General features: G+C 42.7%; 1 protein-coding gene across 3 annotated transcripts; it reads left to right on the forward strand.

The window, feature by feature from the left end:
• The first annotated feature begins 82 nt into the window (after positions 1–82).
• On the forward strand, positions 83–27,750 carry LOC114449305 (tensin-3-like). 3 transcript variants are annotated; one of them, XM_028426828.1, is made up of 27 exons: positions 83–446; positions 6,581–6,749; positions 6,920–6,970; positions 7,048–7,170; positions 8,038–8,102; positions 9,075–9,158; positions 9,880–9,992; positions 10,404–10,464; positions 10,659–10,734; positions 10,814–10,943; positions 11,174–11,239; positions 12,038–12,136; positions 16,077–17,273; positions 19,820–19,980; positions 20,064–20,196; positions 20,286–20,369; positions 21,894–22,023; positions 22,105–22,640; positions 22,724–22,810; positions 22,897–23,028; positions 24,311–24,406; positions 24,930–25,007; positions 25,142–25,219; positions 25,425–25,593; positions 25,676–25,744; positions 26,183–26,212; positions 26,323–27,750. In XM_028426828.1, the coding sequence occupies exons 2-27, from the start codon at positions 6,597–6,599 to the stop codon at positions 26,465–26,467; spliced, it is 4,146 nt and encodes a 1,381-aa protein (XP_028282629.1). In that variant the 5' UTR covers positions 83–446; positions 6,581–6,596; the 3' UTR covers positions 26,468–27,750. The 3 variants fall into 3 exon arrangements, with proteins under 3 accessions (XP_028282629.1, XP_028282630.1, XP_028282628.1); XM_028426827.1 differs by lacking the exon at positions 83–446 and adding an exon at positions 6,218–6,303 and having other exon boundaries at positions 26,323–26,467; XM_028426829.1 differs by lacking the exon at positions 16,077–17,273.
• The last annotated feature ends 158 nt before the right edge of the window (positions 27,751–27,908 follow it).

A 27,908-nucleotide genomic window follows, 5' to 3' on the forward strand; every position in this document is an offset into this window, starting at 1 on the left:
AATGGAGAGAGGCAGAGAGAGGGAGGAGGCCAAAGGAGAGGGGAGGGAACAGAGGAGACAGCCTCAGCGGCGCAGTGGGAGGACTATCCCATGCCAGGACTTGTGGTGGCTGCAGCGGCAGCCCCGGACTGGAGGAAGTGTGCTGAGCTGAAACAACAGAAGCTGCAGTTCAGGAACGGAGCAAAGGATTCCATTTTATTTAGCACAGATAGTGCAAAGGTGCGAGGTCCAACTAGGGGGCAAAAAGTAAGCTCAGAGAAGCGGCGCATTCAGGGAGCGCATTCCAACAGAGGGAAATGAGCCTCTCAGCCCGCACTAAGCCTGTGTGACGGGCTGACTGAAGGCTCTCTGACTCAGGACTTTACTCCACACTTTCTGTCTAAGCTGTTCTGACTGACAAAGAGGGCGAAAAGAAGAAGAAAACTCCTTGCTTTCACTTTGTAAAGGTAAGTCTGTGAACTTTTCCACGCGCAGCCATGCGCAGGGATGGCCTGGTTTAGACCTCCACACTGGAGCCTTTCTTTTTAATGCTCTCCAGCACTTTGCTCAGTCACATTTCATTGCTCATTTATTCAAAGAGCAAAACAGGGCACTGCGTTCTGTTTACTTTGGCACAAACCAGGGACGTGTGTGTGTGTGTGTGTGTGTGTGTGTGCCCTTTCAAGACTGGACAGAGAATCATTCATACTGACTCAAAATGTATCTTGTGATGTTTATTTTTAAAATGTAAAAGAGTTTTATTGAAAGACTCCCCAAAGCTTGACCTCTTTTTAAATGTCCTCCTCAGAGAATTGTCTTTTGCAGTGGCTATAATTTGGGGTTCCTGGCTGTTGTGGACTTATGGTGCACTGAAGACCTTTATAATGTGAAACACATGGGGCCATTCTAAGACTTTAATAGAGCTCCAAAAGAAATAGATCTAGAAATAGTCCTGTTTGGCTTATTAGAGTTTTTTTTAATGATGGACACAAACAAATCTGGAAGGTTTTGAGCTGCTGTGCTGTATTTGGAGCCTCAAGGCTATGTCTCTCAGGCAGCCATTGTTGATGACATGTACAAGTGTCCTTACATCACAGCAACTTCTGCCTTTCTTCACTGGGAATCCTTTGCCCACACCTGCATCTTCACCCATTCTGCTCAGTCTCTTTAAACTTTGCAGAGAGTTTCACAGGCTCAACTCTTTCAAGATTAGCTCTAATTACAGACCCAGCGAGACAGGAGAAACATTTTTTTTTTGAACTGGCAATTATAGCTTTTGTTCCTAGTTCTATTTTGAGGTCACTCAGAGTGATATCCACCCCCTCCAGGTGAAAAGAAATACGCATCAGAAACCAAAGTGTCCTTTTTTTTTTAACTTCTCCCCCCACCGCCTGACTGACTGATAACAGGAAGCGGTCACATAGCCACAGATGAATGGGCATCCTGATAGTGTGGTTTGGACAGGTGGGTTGTGTACTGTAAGCAGAACACTGTAATCCCAACATGGTGATGGAGCGACGGGCACATTTCACTTTGTCACAGCGCTGCAGCGGCCGCTTGGTTGACATGTGTGAGTCATTAAACAGGAGAACAGACCTGGGAGAAGGAAGGAGAACTAAAGCAATAAAGGGGCAAGAATGGCAAGAAAGAGGGGAAAGAGAAAAAAAGAGGAGAATGAGAGAGCGAGAGAGGGAACGTAATCCATTTTGGAACGCATTCCACTATGACTTTAGGATAGAAAATGGTAATTAGGGAGTACTTTAAGGGTGCATGGATTTGCTCAGAGCCGGGACTGTCATTTTTATTTCTTCCAAAATATCTCATGAAAACGCGAGACAAACACATGCTAGAGTTCCAAGGTTACAAAATAAGCTTGCTAAAAATACCCTGCAGCCACTTCTGTGGCTTTTTTTTCCCTCAATAGTTCTCAGGGTTTGTTTATTTCAGTTCTTCAGCAGTGAATGGGTGTCAAAGCCACAGCATAAACACACAGAGCCCCTGACAGGAAAAGGCCAGAACAAACTGTGGCCTTGTCCTTCTCTGGGCTTTTAAAGCAGGCTGACATGTCACTGTGGACATGTTATCCCGCAGTACGAGGCGCACGCTCCTGCCAAGTGTGAACACAAGGCGGATTGGAATAGCAAAGCTGATGGTATCGAGGTTATTAGGTGGCTATTAGATGTGAATGCTAAATACCACCGAGGCCTACAGCCAGACGACAAAGGCAAGAGCTGCTGTCATCTGATGGAACAACAAACCAGTATGAATAGTTCTTTGTGCTGAGAAAGAAATGAAGCTAATGTAGCAAAACAATTCTGACATCAAAAGAACGCACAAAGGCTGACTCTGGCTTTACACGTGTCTAGCTGCACATTTATATTCCATACCTGCAAGCAAAAACGTGACAGCAACATACTTCGTGAAAACATTTCTGTGATGTCATTGGCTTGTTTTTATCATTATAAGCTTTCTTGCCATTAACCTGAACAGCCCATCAGGCTCACACCACACCACAGACGGGTCCACTACCGGTTCATCATGCTCATTTGACTGAAAAGCTCAGACTTTTGGCAACAATGCAGGACATTCTGTGCCTGAGATGGTTTCGACAAACAGTCAACAACAGTTCTGCATTGGCTGACTGTCGGCTTGGTGTGTAAACAGCTTTTGCGTTAAAAAAATCAGTCCGGGCCTGCAGGCACTCCAGACTTCCTGAAGCATTTATGGCACTTTAGGTGTTACTCCAGTCTGCAGACAAACAGCCTGGGAGATCATTAATCTGTTTCCCAAAAGCGACAGTAGTGTACTGTATGTGTAGCTACTTTTGGGGCTTTATCTGCCCCACTTTGACTGAACGTTCATGCAAGACAACGTTAGGGTTTGATGTATATCACTGGACCTATTTCAGACGCATAATTTCAGTTTAATGGACCTATAAAAATATTCAAGTTGTCTGAAAATGGAGGTTGTTGCCACAACATGTCAATCATAAACCAAAAGCTTAAGCCAAAAGAAGCAATTGAGATTGATTTCAGAGTGTGAAGGGGGAGGGGTGGATTGCTTGCCTTGATTGCTTTCATATGTGTGTAGGCTTAATGTTTGTGTAAATCCTCCCTCACTGATTTGCAACCTGTTCATTTAAATGCGTAGTAATTGATGAGGTAGGAGGGGATAAACCAACTTTAATGTTTTCTTCTTCATTATATTGGTTCCTTTTTGGCTTTGTTAAACATATTTCCATTTTTATGTGCCTTTTGACATGATTCAGACTAAACATGAAAACCGAAAAAGAATAGATTGGTTTTGGAAATCATATTTGTGGCCATGAAGGGTAATTAAAGCCTAAGATGTTCCTGTCAGTGGGGTAGTGCTGAGAGGTATTCATGCTTTATCCCCTTCCCTCTCTCCTTATTTCTGGTTTGGACACACATATGAAAACATTCTGCACTGTGATGACCACTAATGGAAAATACAGTCACAGGGAGGTTGTAGACATGTTAGCAACCACCCCGAGCCCCACACAAACAAACTTTCACGTAAATGGATTTGGCTGCTGTGGCTCTGGAGAGTCTGATGATTTGCGACGGATAAGTATGCAAAGTTTCTGCCAACTGTTGTCGCCGCAGTACACTCAAAAAATGAAAACAACTATGAGGTCACTGTTCAACACGATGAGGCTGTGATTTAACCCACGGGGGCCGGACTGAGCCATGTCTGGATTTGGAGACTCTGCTGCCTCTCCTTTTATCTCGTGGTTCACCTGCTTGTACAAAATGGAAGATTCCATGCAGCGCTGGCCAGGTGAAGGGTGTGGCTGCTGAAATTGGAACAGGTTTCATCCCAGCTTTCAAACACACAGTCATTCCTTGTCCTCCCATTGCATTTTTACTCCTATGTGGAATGTTGGATGAATTTATTTTCAGTGGCATTCTGGGTAATTGAAAGAAAGGCATTTGGAAGGGATCCCTATAGTGATGGTCATGCGTGTGTGAACGTGGCTGACAGGACTGGCGCAGGCAGCCTAGTCAAGCACTTACCTGCAGGGTTTGGTTGGAGCTGGGGAAGCCAGACACACCTTAATCCCCCAACATCCTGACCTTAGCAAAACCTGTTGCAGCTTGTTCACCATAGACCTGGCAACCCGTTTTCTCCTGGTCTCTCTGCCTGCCCTGCTTCTCACCAGCCCTGCTCTCACAGTGCCATGGGTGGGCTCTGGATTTGAGTTCCTTGGCACTGCTTATTCTGTCGTTGTGAGCTAATGCTGTGCCTCAAACCAGGAACAAAAGCAGTCAGGGCAAATTAAAGACCAATTATCTTGCGTGCGTGCTGGGGCAGGTCGCTCATGGTTGGTTTGAAGGATGAGTGAGAGAGGAGGTGATAGGATGTAAGAGAGTGATGTTGATTACTGCGGCACTACACATGAAAGAACCTTGTTTTTTTTTAAACTTTGTTTAAGTGATTTATTTAATAATTTCAATTTGGACTACATCTGACCTTGAAGACTTAACCAGGCTAACAGTTTTAACAATAAACTGAGCTACTTTTAGTTTTTACTTTTAGTTTTATTTTTGCCTTTTACACACGAGACTGGTTTCAGTCAATCGATATTACTTTCCACATGGTAAGTTTCTGCATGTACAACAAATTAGAATGGCTTTGAGAATAAAGTGTCCACAATGTGGACAATAAAATCTACCAGATCTACTGTGCACCTATGACCTTTTCTATGACTTGACAGCACCCTATATTTCGCCTATAGCTGACACTACTACTATACATTTGTTGTCAGTGAGAAAGGGTACAGTCAGCATTTATTTAGTGAAATGACCCAGCTCCACCTGGATGTCTAATCTGTCAACAATGGCCATCTCTGTCAGTTTCCATCTCTGTTTAATGTTGTTGTCAATGTTAAGTTTGAAGAGACTGGCGTAAGACATAAAAAGGTTACCCCCACAGTGTAGTCACTGGCATGTAGGGTTTAATTACCTTGTATTTATTAAACCAGAACACAATAGGAAAAAGGAAAAGGGAAAAGGAATTACCGGTAGTTGCAGATTTTTGCTAATAAGGCTGTCCTAAATTATTCTTTTAAACTCTTGGGTCACTATAATTAAGTGTTCTTCCATCTCTAGTTGGCACAGTATTTTGACACTTGTTAAATATTACTTCCCATGGCTCTGCCCTGGACATACACAGAGCCTAAGTACCGGGCTGATCTGTTCATTAATTTCCCATTAGTCAACAGTTTTTCCTCAGAGTCACAGGGGAAATAGACTAACCCCTCCATTAATTCCAACAATCCCTGAGAACCTCACACCCCGCACCCACTCCACTTCGAGCACCCCAACCAACACACACTCAAAAAAACACACAGCCCAGTTTCCCTGAGTGATGACCTCTTCACAACCCCCCCTCCTCATTCCGCTCTGAGGGTTGGTTTAAGCCATGGCTGCACTGTCCCTGGTTTTTTAACAGCTCCCTCACTGTGCCTGCCTTCAAAGTGAGGGAGCTGTAGCCTGCAGTCATCTTAAGAGTTAATTGACGGACACATTCTTGACTGTAGATCATTTAATCACAACAAACAGTCGGGGTCACTGAAGAAGGATGATAATATCTTTGGCAGCTTTAGGAATGTGTTTGTTGGTGTGAAATCAGTGGTGGCTTAAAACCATCACACACACGAGTTTACTGGCAATATTCCAGAGTACACATTAAAATGTGGTGTTGATTTTTTTTATTTGTTTATCTTCTTCAGTTTTGTCTTGTTTTGTCTATGCAACTGGGTAGAATAGATGGAAATAGGACTGCAGTCATCAACAGATGACAGAATTTAATTTAATTTGTTAAAAAGCCACTATTTATTTTACATTTCTATAATTGTTTAATATAAGATATGCAGCAGATTCTTTTTTAAAGCTGTGTTTCCTTTTATTTATTGTTCTGCCAGTCGAGTAATGGATGCCATTGTTAGCAGGCAACTCTACTTACTACTCTACTACTCTCCAGCTGACAGGCAGCACAGAGGCTGCACACAGATGACTAGATAAGAGAGTAAGGGGATATGTCTGTGGGGTGTGGTGGGGGGTAGGGGGAGACGGGCTTTCTCTAGACCATCACAGCAGGAAGTTCATGGCCATGAGGTCACAGGGACACGCCATCACTCAGGGATTTACAACTGGTTTCAACCGGAATTCTTTGAAAGTTTTTCTTTCTCTTTGTCACACTGACTGACTGACTGACTGACTGACCGACCGCGGGAACAAGATTGTTGGTGTCTAATCTTTAGATACTGCTGTCCTGCAGTTTTCCTTGCAGTACAGATAGGTAACAATTATCTTTCGTATGTCAAAAGTCCTTGAAGCACTGTTTTGTTTGCGGTGTGTGTGACACACTGTTGACCCTTACTGTGTAAATAAGACATCCTCTGTCATACGATCTGGAATTGAAGTCTTACTCTAAAGATATCTGCAGGAAAGCTGAACACACTGACTAACACTGAGGACTTTGACCATCAAATATTGACATGAGTCACCTGCTTAAAATAGTAATGCAATGAGCAAAGCGAAGCTCCTGATCCTTCCGTGTTTCTTATTTTTGACAGGAAAATCACAAGATTCATGATGGAGGAGGGATACGAGCTCGACCTGACATATATCACGGAGCGTATTATAGCTGTGTCCTTCCCCCGGGCGTGCTCAGAGGAGATCTACTTGCACAACTTGAAGGATGTCACGCGAATGCTCAAGTCCAAGCATGCAGATAATTACCTGGTCAGTGTTTGTCTGTGTGCTGCTGGCTGTCTCATCTTGAAATGTATAGCAAAGTGTCAAAGTCCAAACGTTTTTCATGTCAGCTTGGCTGACCTCTATTTATGGGATATTGATATGAAAGTATTGATCTCAGAAACACTTGAAGTCATGTGCTTTGTTGTGTTCCTTAGATTATCAACTTGTCAGAGAGAAGACATGATCTCACTAAAATGAACCCAAAGGTAAGTTTATTGTGACATCTAGTCCAAATTGGTGCTGCTAGATAGTGTGCTGTGTGTGATCACGGTGTATTTTTTAGATCCTGGATACAGGCTGGCCAGACCTGCATGCTCCACCTCTGGATAAGATCTGCACCATCTGTAAGGCCATGGAGAGCTGGCTCAATGCTGACCCTCTACATGTGGCTGTTATACACTGCAGGGTGAGTTTTTCTGAGTCTGAACAACTCGAATCCGGATATATCCGGATAGATCTCGATCCACCTCTCGGATGTGGATCTAGCCGGATTGGCTCAAATGTGGCTCAGGTCTGAGTGCAAATCCCGCTAGCATCGTGATACTTCCGCATGCGCACACACGGTCCTACCACCTGAACGGACTCTGTATGTTACGAGAACAAACCAAGTCAATCAGGCCTAAGAGCCTAAGAGAACTGATGACCCTCTTTTAGGGCCAAATTAGGTTAGCTTAGAATTAATACCACAGACTAAGCTATGGGCCGTCCCTGTGCTACGTATTATTGCATATGAGTAATCACTCTCACTACCAGAAGAGGGAGACAAAAGGTCTGCACTGGATCTTTAACAGGGATGCACTGACCCGACTTTTTAGTACCGTTTGCATATCAGCCGAGATGAATGCAACACTATTTCCTTTGCAGATATTGTCATAAGTTGTCAACCTTATTGAAATGCCAAGCATATTGGTGCTGTGACTTGACAGTCAAGTCTGCAGCATGCTTGTGCTACTAAAGTTAGCTTTGCAGACAGAACTTTTGTAGCTTGATCTGCCCTATTGATTAGCCCCATTATTTGAAACCCAGTCTAGCAACTTAGTTAATATCAAATAATAATATTAAATCAGTGTATCTCTATTCTTTACTATTAAAAAGATTTTTGCTTTAAAGAGGCTGTGTTGGTAGGATTTGATGAGATCTGGTGCAGAGATGATTTACAGCTGTCACCAAATTCTCCTTCAAAATCACAGCTAGCCCTGCACACTGCACAACCAGCGAAAAAAATGTGATGCCTCTGTAATGAATTATCTCTTGTCATCTCTTTTTTTTTCAGGGTGGAAAGGGTCGAATCGGTGTTGTCATTTCATCCTTTGTGCATTTCACTGACGTGTCAGCCAGGTAACCACTACCATGTGTCACAGCCCTCATGTTATGTTACTATAAATGCAGGTTTTTTTTCTTGCCCTGAAGGCAGGATTTATCGTAATTTAAGTGGTCCACCCACTCATGGGTTGGCAGGCAGCAGCACCGACAACAAACCACAGCAATTCATTGTGTAGAACATAAGCGATGTCATTGCTCAACCACGGCTGATTTACTTACCTCTGTTTTAAGTCAGGGTTGAAGTGATTCAGAAAGTGAGTCAAAAAAAGTGACCCCTCTAAAATTCAGAGGAAAACCACACAATTTAAATGATGATTCACCCTGTATTGAATTGCATGAATCAACGTAGGAACACGTTGGTTACTGTAATGCCTTCTGGCTGCAGTGTCAGTTTCAAAAAATGTATTCTTCGTGATGAAAAACGATGCTGATTTTCTTACCGTTGTGAGTCAAATTCAGAAATGCAGATTCTTTAAATCATGAAAGTACATGGCCCGCCTGTGATTTAGCAAATTTCTGCTTTCCTTCATGTTTATGTACCACTGAGGAAGACCGGCTGAATGTGAAAGACAGAGTGGCAAAAAAGAGGAGTAGAGGAAGAGATAGAAAAACAATAAGGCAGATTTACAATGGAACAGATTGAGGGGGGCAGAGCGGGAGATGGTCGATGAGAGAGAAACAGAGCTGTGGTGAAAAGGCTCCAGCGTCTGTTGGTTTTAGGTCTGTCTGAATAGCCAAGCTGTGCACACACTCCGGCCTCTCTCTGTCCTCCTCTCCCCCTCTGTGTTTACTTAAGGCTGGCATTCTCTTCCTCTCTGTTGGAATCCTCTGTCTCTGCACTTACTTTCCCCTCATGTCCATTATGCATGTGTGTGTGTGTGTTTGTGTGTTTGTGTCTGCGTTAACACTATTCAATTATAGAGCAGAGCGTGTTCTCTCTTTCTTGAGTCATAATTACCTAAAGTGTTTAACTTGTCCCCCTCAAAGTGCTGATCAGGCGTTGGACCGCTTCGCCATGAGGAAATACTACGATGATAAGGTCTCAGCTCTGATGACACCTTCGCAGAAGCGGTAAGACCCAAAACATAAGCACGCCCTTCTCAGCAGTTACATACATTTAACTATGTGTTGTTTGGCTGCTGCTTTGTTGACCCACGTCTTCATCCAATCATCCCAGACCCACCTGATTCAATACAAAACACTGGGTGTCCCGGTGCTGTTTGTCTGTTTTCTAGCTAAAAGACAGCCATTGTTCATGGTTTTAATGAGAATAGGATCCCACGGTGACCCGCGTTATCCTCACCCTGCCTCTGTGTCTGTTGGGTTTCTCCAAACTGTCCTATCTCCATGCTTATTGACTATCAATTAATGATGCCCAAAAGGAGCAGGGATTGGACTTCCTGGTCTTTGTTAAGCTTTATTATTAGTATAAAGACACAGAAATAGGCCAGTTTTCCAGGTTTATGTTTTTGATATTAACACAAAAACATCATTGTAAATGGGTGCTTCTCCTCCTGCTCAATCATGCAGAATGACGCACCACCCTTTGCCTAAACCAGACATTTCCAGTAAATGAATCTTAGAATCTCGTGTTGCAAGAATAGTCCAGACTTGCTTCTTGTTTGTGTAAAAATGGCTAAAATCCTTGATGGATGACAACAGCTGTGAAGCTCTATTGACTCTTACTCAAACATACAGGGATAATACAAGGCAAGGCAATCTTAATTTAATGAATGAAATCATTTACCTAACATTTAGCTCAGTATAAACCACCTCTGTGCTTTCCTCTCAGGTATGTTTGGATCCTCAACAGTTTACTGAGCGGATCCATGAAAATCAATGCCTCCCCCCTGTTCCTGCACTGCGTCATCCTCCACGGGATACCAAACTTTGACGCCACTAGAGGTTAAACTCATCTTGTTTTACCACTACACATGACTTCAATGAAAATCCCGTCACTGCTGCCATGACAACCCAGTCGCAACCACATCAGAGCTGGAGCAGTAAACAAAATGAGACTCTTATCTGAATTCTTTTTTTTTCTTTTTCCAAAACACACATGTTCATGCTCAAACACATAGATGCTGTGTACATAAACAGAAGTGGAGAATCCCAGTTCTCCATGGGAATTCACACATTTACATGCAAATAGCTGTTTTCACTAATGTTCCTGAAACAACAAAGGTTTTTTTGTTTTTATCACACCAATGAGCTAAAACAACAGCTTATCACACTTTGGCTATGAACAAAACAAGAAACAAGAGGCTACTTTTGGATTATTTACCTTTTATTTTCCTTGTTTTGCTTTTGTGCTAGTGTGCCGCCCGTACATGAAGGTCTACCAGGGAATGCAGGCAGTGTATTCATCTGGAGTCTAGTAAGCAGCTTACACATGTGGTTCTGTAATTTAAACATTATTGTTTACTTCAAAGAATGTCAGAATACATTAAAGCAGCTTTCTGTTTAATTTAGTTTAATGTTAATTTTCATTCAGAGTTACTGCTTTCTCTAAATATCTCTAATTGCTTCCAAACGCTTTGACTGACCTCTCTCTTATTTTTTTTGTTTAAGTCACATTGGTTTAGGCCACAGAGATCGTGTCTGCATCACTCTGGAGCCAGCCCAGCTCCTAAAAGGGGACATCATGGTAGGAAATTTTTTTTTTACCGATATTACATATCTACTGATAGCAGTGATTATACATTTTTTTATATTTTCTTTTGCAGATTAAATGTTATCATAAAAGTGACATAACATCCGAGCGTGAGGTTATTTTCCGGCTGCAGTTCCACACGGGAGCAGTGCAGGGTTACAACCTGATGTTTGAAAAAGAGGACATGGAGATTGCCAACAAAGGTATATTTAAAAAAAAAATAAGGCATAGGTTTGAACATGCTGCTAAACAGCCTCCTCTGCTCTAAGCAAGCCTCAGCCTGGACTCAATTTAAACTTGGCACTTTTTTTAGACCAGTAATCTTGTTTTTTCCAAACATGTTACGTAGCTGCAGATCAACAACACCATTCGTCTTTCCACTTCTGCATGGCTTACATTTATGGCATTCCTGTGTGTTCTGATCTGATTTCAGATTCCAGATTTCCAGATTATGGAAAAGTGGAGCTGGTGTTCTCTGAGGGACCAGAGAAGATCCCGGGTAGGTCACGTTCAGAGACAGTTAGGTTGCAAAGCAAACACTATGCCCTATTTATTTATTCTTCTGTGCTGTCCTGGGCTCTGGACTTCCCCCTCTGCCCCCTGTTGAGAGTGGATGTGGAATGCTGCAGAGGGGAAGTGTAGTGTGAAGTGTGTGCTGACAGAGGGGTAGGACAGCACAGCATGTGCTGGCTCGGAAGCCCGCAGGAGTGTATACATACATTTGTCTGTTATACACATTTGGTGAATATTGATCAATTAGAAGCTTGCTGATGTGGCTTGGGCATCTGTTTCGGATGCCCCCTGGATGCCTCCCTGAGGAGGTGTCCCGGGAGGAGACCAAGGATGCAGTGGAGAGACTTTGTCTCTCGGCTGGCCTGGTAACGCTTTGGGATTCCCCTGGAAGAGTTGGAAGAATTTTCCAGGGAGAGGGAACTTCTAGGAATATTTGGGAAAATGTAAACTTCTTATCTTCAGGATCCATCGTAAAGACCTAAATAATTTTGGCAGCCCCTAGAGGCTGCTGGGGGAACTGCAACACTCGCATGGGCCCCTGGCGTTGTGCCTTGGAGCAAACTCAGAATAACACATAAAAGAAGAACACAATATGATACGATAACACAATCTGAGACATGATGTTAGCATTAAAATGCTAATAAGACAGAAAACAGCTAATTACTTCCATCAGAGCTTGGATTACTAATGTACTTGTTTCCAGGATCTGTATCAGGGAACTGATATATAGTGAATACTAGATGCCTGGCTACCATATCTCTAAAACTGTTATTTCTGGGTCCAGGTGCTGACAGGTGGCAAAATGGAGCAGATGTTATTGTGGACTACACGGCAGATCCTCTGACCCGCTGGGACTCCTACCAGAACATCTGTGATGGTGAAGGTACTGTTGCTACGCTGCATTAGTTACGACATGACTCACAAGACTCAACAGCTCTGAGGTCTAACTAACCTGACGAATCCGACATTAACCGTGCAAAAATATTGCTGACAGGTTTATGAATGGAAGGAGGTGTTGTTTAGACATTTAATGTAGTTTCACACGTTTCTTTCCTAATTGCTTTTCCAGTTCTCTGTTTCACACTTACACAAACACACTCACACAAACTCTCTTTTCTCTCTCTGGGAATTAACACAGCGTGACAGGTCCTGCTGCCCGTGTTATTGAGGGACTGCAGTGCAATTGCATTAACATCCACACACGCTTGGTTTGTGTTGCAATCGTTGTTAATAGAGGTTTCGTTATGAGTGGAACTTAAAACTCAGGCAAGCAAGCCTTTGGAAACAAGACTTTTATTGTGGCGAGAAAAGGAAATGGAAGCTAGGATTTGCTTTTAAGACTGCAGCCTGGTGAGGAGTGTTGTTCCTGTGTGAAGGACAGGGAGGAGTGTTGTTGTATGTAGGGAATGCTGGGTTCAGAGGAAGAGCAGCTTGTTCTCAGGAGATTTCTGTTTTGTTGTTTGATGAAATGAATAGGCATGCTTTAACCATCCCACACACACACACACACACACACACTCTCACTAGCTCCCACGCACACATATATATATATATATATATATATATATATTACTCACTCAGAGCCACCCTGTCGGGGCGTCCCGTCCTGGCTGTGGTTGTTGCTCTCCACTCAACCACAGAATTCACAACAACCTCCCAGAATAGAGCGACGTGGTGGTGGCATTAAAACACAGATCCGCCCTTTTCCAGCATTCATTGAGTGTTTTTATAAGCTAAGATTGGCTTGATGAAAATAAGCTGCTTTTTTATTTTCAATTTAAAATACCCCAGTACATCCACATAGAATTTCTCACACACTTCTGGGATTGCAATGAAAGCACAACCACGTACATTTAAGAATTCATCAAAGCAAAGCAGAATAATAATAAAAGACAATTTTGCCTTTATTCCGAAGCATTCATGTGGGATATTTACAGCCTGGTTTTCTCATGTAAACACTACATCTGAGACGGAAGACTGGGAGCTGTGGAGGAATTCTACATCTAGTTACCAGCAGGGATGAGAGGCTGTCAGTCAGAGGACGGTCAGGAGGTGGAAGTCTGAAAAAACGTTTGCCACAGTAGTGCTAAGGTTGTGAAAAGAAAACCTCATTTACTTCAATGGCTGCCCTTCATCGCCGGCGTGTGTGTGTGTTTATCCCCATGTGTGAATTAAGAGTTGATTTTTAAAAGATTGTTTTTCTAGAAAGATTGCTTGCTTAAGTTTATTCTCATAGATGGCAGTGAGTGGAAATAAGGATTTGTCTCAGATATTTTTTATTAGTTTTAAAATTATACAATATTTACAAGCCTGGTCCACGATCTTATGTAAATGAGAAAAACTGATTCCTATCCTCTTCTAAATTCCTCTCACAGCCACTTATATTAACAAATAATAGAATGTGTGGAAATGATGGATTCTGACAGAGCATACTAAAACACCTGTATCATTGTCATTTGACCCTGCTGGACTGGCTTCAAGTCCAGGAGCAGACAGATCAGAAGGACAAGCCTGGACATCCTGTAGGAGGCTGTAGCCTGTATTTTCTTTTTTCTCTCATCAGTCTGTCAGTCATCTGTCATCTGCATGGCTAGAAGTTGTTCATATTGACACAAAATCCTCTGTAGTTTGCCTCTCTCTTTGCTTGTCTGTAGCCACTTGTCTGTCCTGTGCAACACTGTCTACACATATAGAAGCTCAGGCGGAAGAAAACCATCATCATCATGCTGCTTTTGACTCACATTTTTGGCATTCGAGAGGCGCGGGATGGTAGTAACTGAGAAGGAATGGGGAGGGTTGGGTAATTGCATAGCCATACACTATACCAGACCTCCTCCTGCGATACGAGAGCCGCTTGAGGAACAGTTGTGGTTTAGCTGCTCTCTGCACTGTAATTGGTGGATTATTCAGGGACCAGTGGTACCACAACAGCCGAAGTGATGAATGCTAAAACTAAATGGGTTGACTGATTTCTCTCTATACTCTCTCAAGCATCCATGGCTGTGTGTGTAATCCTGATAGGTAAAACAGTTTTTTTTAAACAAACCCCGTAATTGGGTTGAGGGCACATCTGTTTTCTTGTTGGTATTGTACATGAGAAAGGGAGGCATGTAATTTCATGACACACAAGAGTGAGAGAAAAACAACTTGGCTGCCACATCTCATGAAAAATTGCCCAGAGCTCTCTAATGATTGCTTTAATTAAAAAGTGTCTTTTTACGGGGTGAAAATGTCCTGAGCTACAGGAATGTTGTTTTCATTCTGTGATCCTCCTCTCAGGCCGCCCTCCCTCATTCTCTTTTTCCCCTCTTTTTCCCCCCTCTCTTTTTTCTCCCCAGTGGGGTAGTCCCCTAATGCAGGGCAAGAGGTCGGGTTACTGGTTTCCTCCAGCCCGCCTCTGCTTCTTAGACCCGCCTCAATTGTTTACATTCCTCTTCCCTTATTTGGAAATCTCAAGGCCCCCCCCATTCCTCCTTGTGTAGAGTGCAAACACTCTCACCTTCTCAGCAGCAGAGAAGGAAAGCAGAGGCGACTTATTCAAACTCTTCTGAGTTAGCCTTTACTGGTATGTTTGGGGTAAAAGCCATGTCTGCTCATTCCTGTCTACATTGTCTTCCCTTGTCTGCAAGTGAGGCTTTACATGGGACTGGAATTGTCTTACATGCTAACCTGGCAGGGACAGTGAAGGTAAGAGATTTTATTCTTGAGGCAAATCGGCCATGAGGAGGAGGAGGAGGAGGAGGGCGGGAAAAAGGAGAGGCAGGGTGATCAGTGGTGAGGTTAGGAGGTTAAAAACCATGCTTGCACCTTGCTCAAAGGAATGTTATGAGAGGGATTTGTTGGAAAACTCCCCAGTGGATCTGACCTGCATGGAGACCTGAGCATTGCTGGATGCAGGTTTCACAAGTGAGTGCATGAGGGGGGGGCGGGGGGGGGGGGGGTACTGATATACATACATACATACATACATACAGGAGCTTTTGGAGATGGGGGTGGAAGAGGGGGAGCTTTTATCATGCATGTCTGGTATTCAGATACTCTGGTCATGGTTTGACTGAAAGGCAGGTACTTAAGGCGGCAGACTGAGGGAGCAGCGTAGGAGTCATGTTCCAGCTCTCTTTTGTTGAGGCAGAGGCAGAGTGACAGTGAAACAGCACTTTTTTACTTTCTTGGCAACACGACTCACCCACACTTGGAATTCTCGTCTCTCATTTTACAGAATTCAAGCAAGGCTCAACTTGTTTTTTTCATTGTTCTTCTGCTATGATTTGAGAGACCTCTGTGATTTTTTTTCCCCTTTTACTTGTGAGGATTAAAGAGGTTGTTTGGACATATGCTGTGGGTCAAGGGGCAAGCGAGAGAGAGCAGGGTGGCTTAATCACGTCAGGGTGAGGAATTCGAGGGTCAGACAAGATCCACGGGTGTCTGATTCTTGTGTGGAAGACTTAACATCTCTTACATAACCTACGTCTGAAGATCACCTTTGGCTATTGCACTTGCTACGATTACTACTACTTCTACTTAATAAGCACTCTGACAGTTAACCTGGTGGTTTGATGAGAGAGTATGAATGTCTAGATTAGAAAAAGAAGGATTTGTAATTATTAATATTACAATGGTTTGTGATTTAATTGGATGATTTTGTTTTAATTTTGTAACACTGTTCACATTTAACTGTTTTCCTAATCTGATGTGTTTGGAATCTTGTCTTGTGTGTGGGTTTTGTGCCATTTGTTGGTCTGCGTGAGTCCCCTGTTTGTGTGTCTTTGTGTGTGCCCATACCAGCTGTCTGTATGAAGCGCTGCATCTCTTCTATTTTGCAGCACCACGCTCTCAAGGCCTAACCCAGGACAAAGCGGCTAGCAAGAGGAGCCCCACTGGAGGAGAGGCCACGCTGGGCCGAGGGGCCCGCACAACCTCTGCCACCTCTAGCCCCGACCACAGTGACCACGCCCTATCCGTCAGCAGTGACTCGGGCCTCTCTAGCACTTCTCTGTGGGCGGACAGACCCACACCTGTCACTACCGCCATCCCTGCTACCACCACCATCAGGGCAAACCAACGTCCCAGCCAGCAGGAAAAGGTCCAACTGAAGCGCCTCCTGAGTGGTTTTGGCCTTGAGGAACTCTCATTGGAGGAAATGGATGATCAAGGCCCTAGAGTGGCCAGCCAGCAGATAGTCCCAGCACAAGTACACATTAATGGAGACCCCCGGCCCCAAGAGAGGGAAACGGACATCCTTGACGATGAGGTCATTACAGGTCATGATCTGCACAGTGTGGACAGCTTAGGGACATTGTCGTCCTCATGCCACAAGAGCAGTCAAAACTCGCTGCTGTCAGATGGCTTTGGCAGTCCTGGAGGAGAGGAACAGCAAAGCCAAAGCCAGCACCACCTCCACCATACTGCACTTCCTTCTATGGAGGAGTATGAGCGATCCTATGCTGAGGCTAGAAGGGGATGTATGAGTTCTAGGAGCAACTCTGTAGCCTCCTCTAATCCCACCAGTGCTCATGTGCCCAAACAGCATGTATACAGACAAGCAAGCTATTCCACTCAGTCCTGGGTTCGACAGCAGCAGATGGTTGCCGCACAGCAGTTTATCTACATGCCAGATGATGGAAATGATACAGAAAGATACACCGGGAACAAGCATGGGAGCAGTTCATCTAAAGTTGGCTTGACCACCGAACCACAGGGCCCCACCAGGGACACGACAGCAGATGCTCTAAGAAACACTGCAACCCTCAAAGAACAGGCCATGATAAACAACAACAATAACAACAAACGGGACGAGGAGTTCAAATCCCTAACGATGGACATTGACAACTCCATTGACCAGCTCAATCAGCTGATCATGGACCTGGATCCCACTTTTGTGCCGGTTTCAAGCCACAGCAACTCCATCAAGAAGAACGGCGGGACGCAAGTCAACGGCTCAGCCGGCAAATGCTCAAATGGCATCAATCTCAGATTCAACGATAATAACACAGCAACCCTGAAAAACACACAGCAGACAGGTAAGATAGTCAGACAGTCTGGGTGTGGTGGTGGTGATGTAAAAGAAGTGTGTGACATGGAGCTGGAGAAGCAGTTACATAAACATAGCAAAAATAGAAGTGAATGACTGCTAGGTGAAAACCTGAGGAGTTTAGCTAAGACTTTTGTAGTAGCTTTTCTCTCTCTCTTCACTACAGAGGTAACAAAGAACACCCTCTCTCCCTCGCTCCCACCTGGCGTGTTTTAGTGGCAGAAATAGCAGGGTTGTTGCCAGGTTTTCAGATGTTTTCAGTATGTTTCTGAGGAAAGAGCGTCGTCCAGACTTGCCTGTAGAGCTATCTGAGTGCAGGATCATTATAGTACATGAAGCAAGGGAGAACAGCTGTCATCAGACTTTCTCAACATTGCTTTCTGTGGCTGTTGGACCATAAAAAATTCCTATTGACAATATATACATATTTGCAAAATCCGAGTCCTTTAAATCACAGACTGACAGCTTACTGGTTTATTGGTTTGTTTAGATCTTTCAAGCACTACATACACGTCTTCTTTCATGTGGTTTTACTCAGACGCTGTTCTTGTCAATGCGCAACATCACATTTTCATCGGCGCAGGTGCTTGTCTTTCTTGAAATGTTACTCAATCACCTTTTATTGCGAACAGAGGATTTGCAACATAATGATCTACAGCAGATACCACCAAAGTTACTTCCTCTTTGTGTGTGTGTGTGTTTTTTTGTCCATGCTAATCTTAGAGCCTATTTCTTAGATATGTATTTAGTATTAATACAAGGTGCAGCTACACAGAGGCAGGGAAAATGCAGAAAGCTGCATGTACATGTGGATGCATGGGAGGTGGGGGGAGTTAGAAGATGGGAAGGCCTGAGGAATTTCCAGAAGAGGAACAAGTGAGCCCGCAGGCAACGCTTTTTGATTCCAAAAGAGGCATACCTGTCTGCGCATATCCACTACACAGAAGGCAGCATTCCAAAAAACAACGCCACAGGCTGTAGCTTCGCTAATTTACATGTACGCTGTAGGAAGCAATGGATTGTTGGCTTTAAATTTAGTTTTTTTTTTATAATTTTCAGTGGTGACAGGATTTGTCTTGGAGTCTTTCTGCTTAAAACACTAGAAGGGAGCAAAAGCTATTAAGGATTCAAAGAATAATTTATCATGAAAGTAGTTCAGGCTTTAAATGTGTGCTTTTAAGGATTTGCATTTAATGCTCATGCTCATTATGTTATTAGATGTAGCTTCCATGTTGTTACTCTTTCTGTTCACCATACACCCAAAGTCATACTGAAGAGTTTAAGAAGACAACAAGAGTGCTGGAGGTTAAAGGGTTTATATATTTTGAAGGGAATTGCTGTTTCAACATGTACAGTCAGTACAGTATGTGTGTGTTGGACTCCCCAATCATGGTGCTACACACACCTGCACATCTGCACCAAACACCTTCAACCCCACGTTTTATTATTCTGGAACAGGTCAACGGGCCAAGACAAGAAGGCTATGTTACAGTATGTTACAGTACAGCGACAGTAAAAGGAAAATGTTGAAATGTTAAAATTCCATGTTTGATTGATGATTTACTCTTACGCTTACTTATGATTTATAGTACCATCAAATATGTCCCATGATTCCAATTTAATCTGACATGAAATCATGTTTCATAATACATAAAATAAAACTATTGTTATATTGCAATCTGATGTGTTTTGAAGAAACCGCACTGGTAGATAGCACATAGCCAAATACAGTAGTTGGCAACTTATATAACGTGAACGTATATTCTCATTATTTACTGTTAAAATAATATTAAGCTACAGAAATAATGACACTAAAAGTGGAGGATATTTGCAAAGTATAGACCAAAGTATATATTCATAAAATAATCAACTTCCATAAAGCATGACAAAAAAGCACTGCTAAGTATACCTACAACACTGTCAGTATCATTCACCTCAGACAAGAGTGAATAATGATCCCAGGCATTAACACTTCTGCACCATTAGCATTCTTCAGGGCTGAGAGTTCAGAGCTCTCTGGGAGGGCTCAAATTAACACCCTGGTGCTGAGTGGCAGCACTCTCCAGAGTAGTCACAACATTGAACTCCCACCCACTTCACACACACACACGCACACACACACCCACCCTTTAGCCCACCAACCAGATCCTTAGCATTCCTCAGCTGTCCTCTCAAAACATCACCCCTGTAGGTCAGCAGTGTGGTCCGTTCACTGTCATACCACTATTGTTAATGTAATAAATCTGCACAGGTTTTAACTACACTACTAAAATGTTCCTAAATCGATCATGTAATTCAACCATATTGATAAAGCTAGATTATCATGCTTTCATTTCAAACAGACCTTTCAATAACATCTCGACCTTTATTCAGATATAACATTAATAAAGAACTGTTTTGTTGAAGGCCTACCTAAAAGGCACCAAAGGTCACAGTGATTGTTGTTGTGCACTTTACTTCCCTGAGATCAGTGATGCCTGTAAATCTGTTAACATTTAGTGACCTCCTTGCGGCTGTCTACCTGTGTGTACGCAGCTGTGCAGTCCAGTGAGAGCCGAGTGGGTGTCACACGCAGTCTAAGCTGCCAGGGGAGGGATGTCATGGATCACCCAGGCTTCTGTAACTCAGGGTGGGGGAGTGAGACAGAGGAGTACAGGGGCCAGAGGACGTATTCACCCTGTGTGCCTCAGTCCCAGGTAAGCACAGCATGTGTGTGTACACGTATATACCATTCTGTTCTGTGTTGCAGGTTACATGTGTGCGTTTGTTGTCATTACAGCACTCCATACTGTACAGTAGCGACAGTGTGGATTACAGGACTCAGGGTCCAGACGTGGACAGCGGTGTGGAGGCCGGTAGTGACATGACTCCACCCACCCCCGCCTTCCCCATCTCTCCACCAACACCTTATGGTAACTATTGCTTTATTTTCTGTCAGGTGTGTGTGACTATATATGGATAGTTTATTTAAATCTTCCACTCCATCCTCATGTGCTTTCAGTGAAAAACATGTCGGATCTGACTCACCTCAGGCATACTCCATCACCCAGCATGCAGTCTTATGGAGGCTACAGGCCAGAACAGGGTACGTTCAGATCTCTTCAAATATGTATAATACAGTTCTCTCTATGATGTGACACTGCATAATTAATTGATCCTGCGTGGAAATTAGCTCAAGTGTACTAATACAAGAAATGGATAGATGTGTTATGTGTTAACTGCAATTTTAAAATATAGTACATAAAAATGAATACACATTTTGAGGCTGCCAACAGCAACAACAAGACTTAGAATTACAATCATTTGACCCATTTCTAACTGAGGCTTTAACATGTGTCTTTTTTCTTAACTTATGTGTGTTTTCTTCCCAACAACTGACAAACTGACACACAGTGAGTGGGAGGTAATTACAAGAGTCTTCTTTCATGTCTGCCCTGTATCTGCATGTTTGGATCCACTTTGTCATTACAACACAGCTATTTTGAGTCCCCCCTTACTTCACCTAATAATGGTGACATTGTTGTTGGTGGAATTTTAGCTGAGACCGATCCTGAAAACAAAGACATCCCGTATGTGTGCAGAAGGAGGGAGATTCCTAACTGTTCTCTGCCCTTCGTGCTTGGTTTTTGAAGAATGTTTGCGTGGTCAGGGCCTGCAGACAAACTTTTTTTTTTTAGACATAGCTGTGTTGTTCTTTAAATTAAAACTGAGCTGTTTTGTTCCTGTCTGTGTGTGTTTTTGTTTTGTGTGGGCTTTATCTGAGGTTGAACACACCCAGGCTATAAGATTGTTTTAAAGAGATGTGAATTTATAGTTCCTTTGTAGACTTTGTGGACTAGGATGTAAAAATCCCAAATTATCTTGTGTTATTTATGTTATTGTTTACACAATCTTTGTCTTGTTAAATATGGATTGAAGTCCGATCTTGCCTCCCATCAGTCATGCACCAAAATCATTACTTTTATGTGCACTCCATTTTGGCCTCTTGTTTCCATAGAGATCTACAATATATTGGGTAAGGTCTGGGAGCAGGTCTGTGCCCCTGCTGTGCCTCATACTACCTCAGACACCCAGGCAAGAATCCCTGTATTCAGTCCTGCCACATCTCCATGGTTACTGTGGGTCAGAAAGCGTGGCACAAAAAAACTTTTCTTCCCCCATGAAAGTGTCTCTGTGTACACAGAAGGGAAAACGGGAACAAGAAGAAACCAGCAACTCTTTCAGCTTTGCACCTCTGGTTTCTGTAACCAGAGAAAAACATGGCTGTGATGGAACATAAGGCTTTAAATTCAGCGGCTCCAGAACATGACTGATTCAAATAAAGCTTTTAGATAATTATGGCAGTGGGCTTTTAATTTGGAGCTGCAGTCAAGATTGATTTGTTGCCTGCCTGGGTTGCGGCAGGGGTAATCAGTGATCGGTTTTATATAGATGAAATAGTCAGGGTCAAAGCAGGTTTTCATTACATTCTCCAATATTGATCGTTTGGAAAGAACTGAGAAGTTTTCTTGGGGGATTTTTTCATACCCTGTGGCCATTTTGTGTACTCCTACTTGCGGCAAACTTGTTGCAACTTTACAGGGTGTAACAGATTTAGTTTTTCATGCAGATCATCGAGGATATTCAGAGATCAGTCATGCTGGAGTGGAGAACCTGCAGGACTCCTCCATCAATTGCCACAGGACGCTGAGCTCTACACACTCTGCCTCTATTGTTGGAACCCTTCAACAGACAGACAGGTACACATATGACTAACAGCAAACAGTTATACAAGGACAAGGATTCATGTTTTACTCTTTTTTTCTTTGTTGTAACTTAAGCTCATCCATGAACCAGTCCTGGCCTGAGCATCCTGTCTTGAGCCGCCACTCCTCTTTGAGCAGCTACTCCTCTGCTAGACATCCGCTGCCCCACTCCATGTCACTGGACTATGGCCACCACTCTCCTCCCCTGCACCACCCCCACATCCACCCAGCCCCTAATGCCCACAGCTCTCCTCGAAGCAGCCAGCAAAGCCGTATGGCTTGCTATGCCCTCAACTGCAGCCCCACTCAGAGCTTTGACGAGCAGGATGACTTGGGTCTCGGCTATGGCACAGATTGTCCAAACATGGGTATCGACAGGAATCACTTAACTTCTGTGGATGGGCAGAAACAATCACACACACCCCAGATACAACCTCCTCTCTTGCCTGAGAAGAAAAGAGCATCGGACGGGGAGCATTCGCTGGGAACAGCCTCTCCATCCCTCAGTGGATTTTCCAGCCCTCATAGTGGGAGCTCCCTGAGTATTCCTTTCCCAAACATTTTGCCAGACTTGTCAGCTCAGACACCAGGCACAGCATCACCTTTGCCAGGTAAGCTAAGGGCTGATAAAGAAGCTATATGGCTTGATTATCATGCACAGGTAAATACTAGATAAATGTGTTTTTTTTTTCAGATGTGCTGGCCAGCAAGCAGGTTACTGTAAAATTTGTGCAGGACACATCAAAATTCTGGTACAAGCCAGATATCTCAAGGGATCAAGGTAGGTGCTCCAGTGTCTACTCTATTTTTGATTAAAAATAATAACGAACTTTTCACAGAACCTATGTTTTTTTTCTTTTCTGGCAGCTATTTCAGTCTTAAAGGACAAGGAGCCTGGTTGCTTTATTGTTCGGGACAGCCACTCCTTCAGAGGGGCCTACGGTCTGGCTATGAAGGTGGCTACACCTCCTCCATCAGTCCTCCAGCAGAGTAAAAAAGGTACAGCGAAGGACAAAAGACAACAGTTGGTTTATTTATTTTTTCGTGCACAGAAGCATCAAACAAAGTTCTCTTTTTTATTCAGTTACAGCAGGCCTACTCTGCTTTCAGTTGTCACGCTAATCCAGGCTAAAATCCCCCTGACTCCATCTCTATACTTTCAATTATGATAGTTGAGATATCAGAGATCAGTCCAGTAGCAGAGACTTCCTGGGAATCGCTCATAACACAGTCACACACAAAGCCATCTTCAGTTACAGCCCACTGTACCCTCCTTGATGGTGGAACCTGAGAGTCCCTCTCCCTGTTTGTGTGTGAACTCTGTTCATTCTGTGTTTCTCTCCTGGGCATCATCTCGATGAGGCCAAACAGACCTCTATTGCCTGATAGTCTTAGATGTACAGCTAATGTTTCACCTCTTAACAAAAGCTGTGCCGGGTCCATAAGCCCGCTCTGATCCCAGGGCCTTCATTAGGGTAAGCTCCCTGGCCCACATAACTGTGTCTGATATCCTAGGACGGGGGGTCACAACAGGCAGGTCACATTTGCTTGGTTATTTACTTTATGGTGTGTTAGTTTAGCACATTTAGAAAACAGAGGGAGGGATTGCTTTATTGGAATGAAAACAAAGTCTCTAGATAAATCTGGCCAAACATTCCCTGGCCTTGTTTCAGCATGAAAACAAAGGCTGATTGAGTGATGATGAGATTCACACGAAGCCTTTTCTTATTAAATGTGATATTAAATCCCACAGAACTTATATCACAAGTCAGATTATTTATAGTTGACAAAAAACAAAAAGACACAAAGGATGCCCTCGTGCCCTTCATGCAGGAGCCCCGCTGCCAGGTTCAGTCCTTTTCATTTTGTCACACCTGTCCCTTTGTTCGCCTTCACCCCTCTGCAGTCCAACAGCACCTGTGGTGACATCATGACATGGTCCAATCTTCACACTCGAGCTCGGGGCATTGTGGCTCCTTATAAGTGTGAAACCCAACCCATCTTAAGGAGTGAGCTTTTCTTCGAGTCTTTGTGCAGAGGCATTCCTCACTTAGACTCCTCCTGCCCCCTCTGTGGTGCTTCTGTTGAATCGTAATCCATTTAATCTCTGGAGAGAATGAAAGTAGTGATTTAATAGAATTCATGTAACATTTTCAGCCTGAGAAATTATGTGGGACTGAGAAAAGGCAAGATGTTGTGCAGGTTGGAGTAAGTGTAGGCATTCTAATAGCATTTTGAGGAGGATTTTGACTAATTACTGATCTCTGTGTCATTTGAACAGGAGGAGATCTCTCTAATGAATTAGTGCGCCACTTCCTGATTGAGTGCACACAGAAAGGGGTTCGGCTGAAGGGTTGTCCCAATGAGCCCTATTTTGGTGAGTGTCTGCTCTAGTTGTTTCACATGAGTGACACCATCTGGCTGTTTGGCTATACTACAGAAAATATCAAAACCTATGAGAATGACTGCCCTCTATTGGTTTGTATATGTATATGCGACTACAGAAATGTTTGATTAATTGATAATGTAAAGAGTTTTTTAGAACATGAATATGCAGTTCAGCTATTTGAGCACAAATACCACTAAAAGCTTTATTGGTATTTGGGTAATTTATACTGCAAATTGGGAAAATAGGCCATTTTGTAACAATTCAGGAAGCAGATTTGAACCTGCTACTACTACTGATAAGAGATCTGTTCCATGACAACAGCACTAACTGTGTAAATGTCAAAAGATATACTATACGCACACTATACATGACATATATATGACATAATATACTAATACACTTGTGGTGAATGGTGTTCTTCCAACCCCATCCACCACAAGCTACAATGTGGACACTGATGTTATGATTACATGTGCCATTATTCATGATTTCATGTCTTATTATATTACAGGAAGTTTGACCGCGCTGGTTTGCCAACATTCAATCACGGCCCTGGCTCTGCCTTGCAAACTTATTATACCTGATAGAGGTAAACATTTACACATAATCTATGTAATTTCTTAGAATAGAAGGTTTCGTGCATGCATTTTTGCTACCTTTTGAGTTAGGATAGGATAATCTGATATTAACTAAATAAATAATCTGATATTTTCATGCTTATAGACCCTCTGGAAGATGTTGTGGAGAATACTTCACTGTCAGTGACGAACTCCGCTGCTGAGCTGCTAAAACAGGGTGCAGGTAATCAGACATCTTAGATCACTTGCTATGAATGGAACTTTAGACAAACAGATGACGGGATTGTGTATAAACACTGACACAGTCCTCTGTGTCTGTTTTGGAAATGAACCATTTTCCTTGCCCTATTATTATGGACTTCGTCACTGAATACACATACAGTTATTTTGCAGGCCTAAGTGTAATTCAAATGTGTTTGTCGCTGCAGCCTGTAACGTGTGGTTCCTGGGCTCGGTAGAGATGGAGTCACTAACAGGGGTCCAGGCTGTGCAGAAAGCCACCAGCATGACTCTGAGCTCCAACCCTCTACCGACCTCCACCGTGGTCCACTTCAAAGTTTCATCTCAGGGAATCACTCTCACCGACAACCAGAGGAAGTGAGTAACTTACACACAGATTTACACTCTGCATACATGCAAGATCTGCTTTTATTGACCATGATTTCGTCTGTTTTTTTAGGCTGTTTTTCAGGAGGCATTACAATGTCAACACTGTGATATTTTGTGCTCTGGACCCTCAAGACAGAAAGTAAGCATCTGTGCCAATTGTATCTCATTCATGTGTTTCCAAAGTTTCCAGAGTGCTGATCACCAGCTATTTTTGGAGAAATCTGTTATTGTTCCAATCAGTTGTGGTGAATCAAATCAAGTTATCTTGGACAACCACCAGCCTGGGAACCACACCAATCTAAGAGCTCGTTTCATTTGCTCTGGCAGAATCTGTCTCTCCACTCAAACGGCTCTACATCTGGACCAATTAAACCCATTCATTTAATATGTAAACAACTATCACCTGTGATGTAGCCAGAATAAAATACCATTGTCACATCTATTTAGTGATATCATGCCAAATAAGGCATGAAGCACTAACAATATACATTTTGAGTGTGCATGTGGAAACATTAATCTCTTTAATGATAATATTTTCATATATTTAAGAGCATGTTCCTCTTTTCACTGCTTATAGGTGGAAAAAAGATGGCTGCCCACCAGCAAAGTAAGTTGTTATTGTATTTGTGCATAGCCACATACCTGGAGAATCTTTAATTGTCAGTTTGTGGCAGATGACAGTTCTGTTATTAACCCCACTTTTCTCTGACTTTGCAGAATCTTTGGCTTTGTGGCGAGGAAAACTGGCACTTCCATGGACAACATATGTCACCTGTTTGCAGAGCATGACCCTGAGCAGCCGGCAAGCGCCATCGTTAACTTTGTGTCCAAGGTGATGATCGGATCGCACAAGAGTAAGTAGGACAGAACTGACTGCCTGGACAGAGTGGCTGGAGATAAAGGACCAACTATATATAAGGACTAAGGATTGTTTTAATGGATGTTAACCCTGGAATATTAACTGGACATTACACATGTGCATAATGATCATCAATACAAGGACATTCGTGTAATATAAAGACTAAAATTGTTTTCTATTCTGTTATATTTCTTTCCACTGTATGACCTGATTAAAGAAGGCATGGTTTACAACTGTCAAATCTGATACAGTTAGATCTCATCATATATATTTTGAGTAAATAATAAGTCAGCTTTTCTTGCTCAGCAGTGTAATGACAAATCAGCAGTCCTGCATTCATTTTTTTGTCTAGTATTTAACAAAAAAAAAAAACATTTATTAACATTCTGTAAAGTTGTATCTGCATCTGTGCTGTATGCAGTATTTCAAAGTGGACTACCATGTATGTATAATTTGGACTTTGGGACGTCACGTACAGGATTATTTTATCTATGCAATGTAAACATTTTGTGTTATTGTTTTTTAAACCATGGCTTTCTGTACATGTGCAGCATGTTGAATCATTGTTGTCTTATTTGAATATGACCACTTTTAAAGCTGTCGGCAGCATTTTAGTGAAAGTGTGTGTGTTTGTGTGTTTGTGTGAGTGTTGAAATGAGAGATATCATAGAAAAAAAATTAATTAAACCCTAATATATATATGTTATCTTGCCATGAACTGGTTACACACACAAAAGAAAAAAAACACTTCAGTGCTTTGCATAGGAGATGGTACAGGTGGCATTTCTCTCTCAGCTGCCTTTTTTTTCTTTTTCTAATTTTGTCCTCTTTCAGGGACCTAAAAGTGGCAAAATAAAACAGTATACAATGTTTTTACATTCAAATTAAATGTTTAAAACACATAGGCTGCTGTATTGAGAGAACACAAAAAGTGTTGAAAGATAAATTTATTATTTCACATTCTCATCTAGTCAATGACATACAATACCAATGCTATAGGGGAAAATGCTCTGTATTACCCCAGTGGATTGTTTGCTGTTTGTTGTATAAGAGATGATGACCATGGAAAGTAACTTCTTGTTTTAATTCAGAGGGACCTGGAACCACAACAAAGCTGTTTTTGCATTTATTTTTACTCACTTGTTATGTTATCATTTCATCTGTACCTCATACTTGTCTTACCCAATCATGTGCCTCTTTGTATAACATACTACATGTGAACAGTTTTTTTTGTGTATTGATACTGCATTGTTTGATGTGTTCTGTAAATAAAGAAATGAAACATTTATTTGACCTCTTTCTGGCATAGATAACCAGTTGCCAGGCAACCAACCAACCACCAGGCAAGTTCCAGGAAGTTCTCAGACTCAACCAGGAAGTACTCTTGACACATAATGATGTACAACCTCTTGGCTTTTGTGCGGATTAAACTAACAAGATACAA

The sequence above is a fragment of the Parambassis ranga genome, chromosome 17, assembly GCF_900634625.1.
Source record: "Parambassis ranga chromosome 17, fParRan2.1, whole genome shotgun sequence".
NCBI classification, from domain to species: Eukaryota; Metazoa; Chordata; class Actinopteri; family Ambassidae; genus Parambassis; species Parambassis ranga.